Source organism: Tasmannia lanceolata, unplaced genomic scaffold (genome assembly GCF_043159265.1).
Source record: "Tasmannia lanceolata isolate RefF3 unplaced genomic scaffold, GAP_Taslan_0.1 ptg000018l, whole genome shotgun sequence".
Taxonomy (NCBI): Eukaryota; Viridiplantae; Streptophyta; class Magnoliopsida; order Canellales; family Winteraceae; genus Tasmannia; species Tasmannia lanceolata.
In genome coordinates this window covers 27,493,782-27,497,202 of record NW_027518695.1, presented here as the reverse complement: position 1 = coordinate 27,497,202, position 3,421 = coordinate 27,493,782, and the positions used below count along the sequence as shown (strand labels likewise).

The window sequence follows — 3,421 nt, the reverse complement described above, 5'->3', positions numbered from 1 at the left end:
CTCTGGTACTCATTTTGTCCTGAAGAGCTTGCCAAGCTGTGATACTGAACTTCGGAGTGTGACCGGCGAACCAAACTGATGATACCCAAGGAGGTTTAGGATTAGGAGATCTAACGGCGTTCCAAGCACTACGAAGCCTGAATTTGCCATCAAATTTCGGCTTCCAATTCGGGTTAGAATTAGTAGCTTTTGTGAAAAGACCTGAATTGATGATCTGCTTAAGCTCTTGAAGATGGGGAAGCACTTGAATCAAATCCCACCCACCCTGAAATTTAGCCTCAGCAATAGAAGCTTTCTAGGGAATGAAGGATGTCGTAATGGAAGACTGGGCAGAGAGGGGACCATTTGGATGCCAAGGATCTGTCCAAAATTGCAAAGGGGTCTGAGATCCGACAATGAAGCAGACATGCTTGCTGGCCATGTCACGAGATTTTATAATGCTTCTAGCTGCCCAGGATGGGGATGTAGGCATGGGGAGAGTCCATAAACTTCTTCCTCTGATATATTTCTGATCAAACCAGGTAACCTAGGGAGAGTTTCTCTTGGTAAGGATGAGCCAAAGTTGTTTGATCTGGGCGGCCAGATTCAAATCTGATACCTTTCTGATCCCGAGGCATCCTTCAGATTTGGGGCTACAGATTGTGTTCCAAGATACTGAGTGATGAGATTTCTCAAGATTTGAGCCTGCCCAGATAAAGTTTTGAAGGATTTTCTCAATATTATTGAGAGTTGCTTTGGGGATATGAAACGCTGCAGACCAATAAATTTGATAAGTGCTGAGAACGGATTTAACCAACTCCACTCTGCCAGCTCTAGAAAGGTGACGGTTTGACCACGACGAGATCCTTTGTTTGATCTTGTCAATGATAGGTTGGCAATCTCTAGAGGTGAGCCTTGAAGTGATTAGGGGAAGACCCAAGTATTTTATTGGGAGCTTTCCTTCTTCAATCTTAAGAATGTTGCAAATAGCTCTCTTGCTGCTGTTTTGGATGCCTGCAAAGAAGACCTCACTTTTACCAGGATTAAATTCAAGGCCCGAGCAAATCTTGAATGACTCTAAGCATTTTAGGATCCCTGCAGCTGAAGTGATGTTAGGCTCAGCATAGATCATAACATCATCAGCAAATAGGGTGTGACAAATGGTTAAATCTCCTTTAGAGAAGCGGGGGGAAATTAGGCCTTGGGCTTGGAAGGAGGATAGAAGACAGGATAACATTTCCATTACAAAACTAAAGAGCAGGGGGGATAAGGGATCACCCTGCCTGAGGCCATTTGAAGACCGAAAGAATCCACGGGGAGACCCATTGACTAGGACAGAAAAAGAGGGAGTAGATATGCATTCATGCACCCACCGGCACCAAATTTCTGGGAAGCCCATTTTTCGCATGAAGGAAATCAGGGTGGATCTGTTGACACTATCAAAAGCTTTTTTGAGGTCTAATTTAATACACATTGCTTTTTTCGGGTTTTTTCTGTGGAAATTATGACATAAATCATGAGCTAGGAGAATGTTATCATGGATACTCCTACCTTTAATGAATGCTGACTGGAAAGGGTTAATGAGGCTATCCATAATGGGTTTAAGTCTATTTGCCAGGAGTTTAGTGATGACTTTGTACAAGAAATTGCAGAGAGATATGGGCCTGTATTTCTCCGGGGAGCTCGCATCAAGGGTTTTGGGCAAGAGAGCTAGAAAGGTGGCATTTAGTTGAGGTAAGATTTTACCTCTTTGGAAGAAGAAATGGATTGCTTTAACAATGTCAGGACCAATTAAGTACCAGAATGCTTGGAAGAAGCACCCATTGAATCCATCAGGGCCAGGAGACTTGTTCCCATCGGAGCTTTTGATGACATCCCAGATTTCGTCAGCAGAAAATTTCCTGGTAAGCCACTGAGAGTCAGCTTCCGAAAGAGATCTGGTCTGTTCGGGAATGCTGTTGGGATGGACTGGCTGGGATGATTCCTCCTTGTTGAGAAGAGAAGAGAAGAACTCAACCATTGTTTCTGCTATCTCGTCGGGATTAGTTGAAATGGACCCTTCAATAGTAACAGTGCCTTGTATGCAGTTTTGGTTTTTTCGGGCTTTCAAGGCCGCATGGAAGAAAGCAGTGTTCGAGTCCCCAAGGTTCAGCCACTGGGATCGAGATTTCTGCCTGTAGAAAGCCTCCTCTTTTCTAGCAGTCCTAATTTATTCATCTTTGATCCGGACTTCTTCATCTCTCAACGTCGGATCCGTAAGGGAAGTTGCAATCTTTTCTTGAATGGATTCAAGGAGCAGTCTCAACCGAGGAGCTTCAATGTCTATTCTGCCAAAAATCTCACGATTCCAGATTTTTAGACTATCTTTCACTTCTTTGAGCTTTTTGACAACAATGAATAGAGGCGATCCAACGATCTCTATGTTCCATGCTCTCTCCACGACTTCAAACACAGAGAGGTCGTCAAGCCACATGGAGAAGAATTTGAAAGGAGGTTTAGGGATTTGAGGGGATTGGTTTAACTGGATAGTAATAGAGGTGTGATCAGATAGCCCAGGGTGAAGGTAAGATGCGAAGGAGGAGGGGTATTGGTAAAGCCATTCTTTGTTAACAAGGACTCTATCTAGCCTTCTAAACTTCCAATTATTCTCATTCGATTTGTTATTCCAAGAAAGAGATTGCCCAAAGGATCGAAGATCAGAGACGGAGCATTCATCAATCCAGGAGTTGAAGTCTTCCATATCACGAGCCGAGGGACTAGTTCCCCCCAAGAATTCAGAGGCGAATCTTATGATATTGAAGTCTCCCATAATGATCCATGGGAGGGAGACACTTCTAGCAATGAGAGATAGATGATTCCACAGAACTCTCCTTTCGGTTCCTCTGTTTAGAGCGTAGACAGAGGTAACAAGGAGGGTGATATTGGTTTGAAGAAATCTGACCTCACAGTGCATAAACTGATTTGCTTCCTGGAGGATTCTTACTTGCACCAAATTTGGGTTCCAAATGATCCAAATGCTGCCTCTATCAGAGCTGTTATAATTAGTTGAAATATTCCAACCACTGCACATTTCTGTCATGTATTCATGGATTTTGTGGATAGGAGCATGAGTTTCAAGGATGCTGAGAAATGGGAGGTTTTCTTTACGAATAATATCTCTTATGTCCTTTCTCTTATTTTTGGTACCAAGCCCTCTTATGTTCCAGGTCCCAAGCTTAATCATGAGGATTTTGCAGGGGTGAGTTTTGGGCTGATCATGTGTGATCAGCATGGGGGGAGGAAGGGAGATCAGAGGATTCGGGGAGGGTGTCCTTCAGCTCAGAGTCAGAAGGAGCGAGGGTATTTTCGATTGGTTCAGTTAAGGGGCCAGGGGAAGAAAGAAGGTCAGAGGAGTTGGGAATGCTGGGACCATCTAGACCCAAGGACGTGTTGTTCCCGAGGA

General features: G+C 44.0%; 1 protein-coding gene across 1 annotated transcript; it reads right to left on the bottom strand.

Annotated features, from left to right (window-relative positions):
• Positions 1–2,188: 2,188 nt before the first annotated feature.
• Positions 2,189–3,058, bottom strand: LOC143850243 (uncharacterized). Its single transcript, XM_077359510.1, has one exon. It carries the CDS (start codon positions 3,056–3,058, stop codon positions 2,189–2,191), a length of 870 nt encoding a protein of 289 aa, XP_077215625.1.
• Between the last annotated feature and the right edge of the window lie 363 nt (positions 3,059–3,421).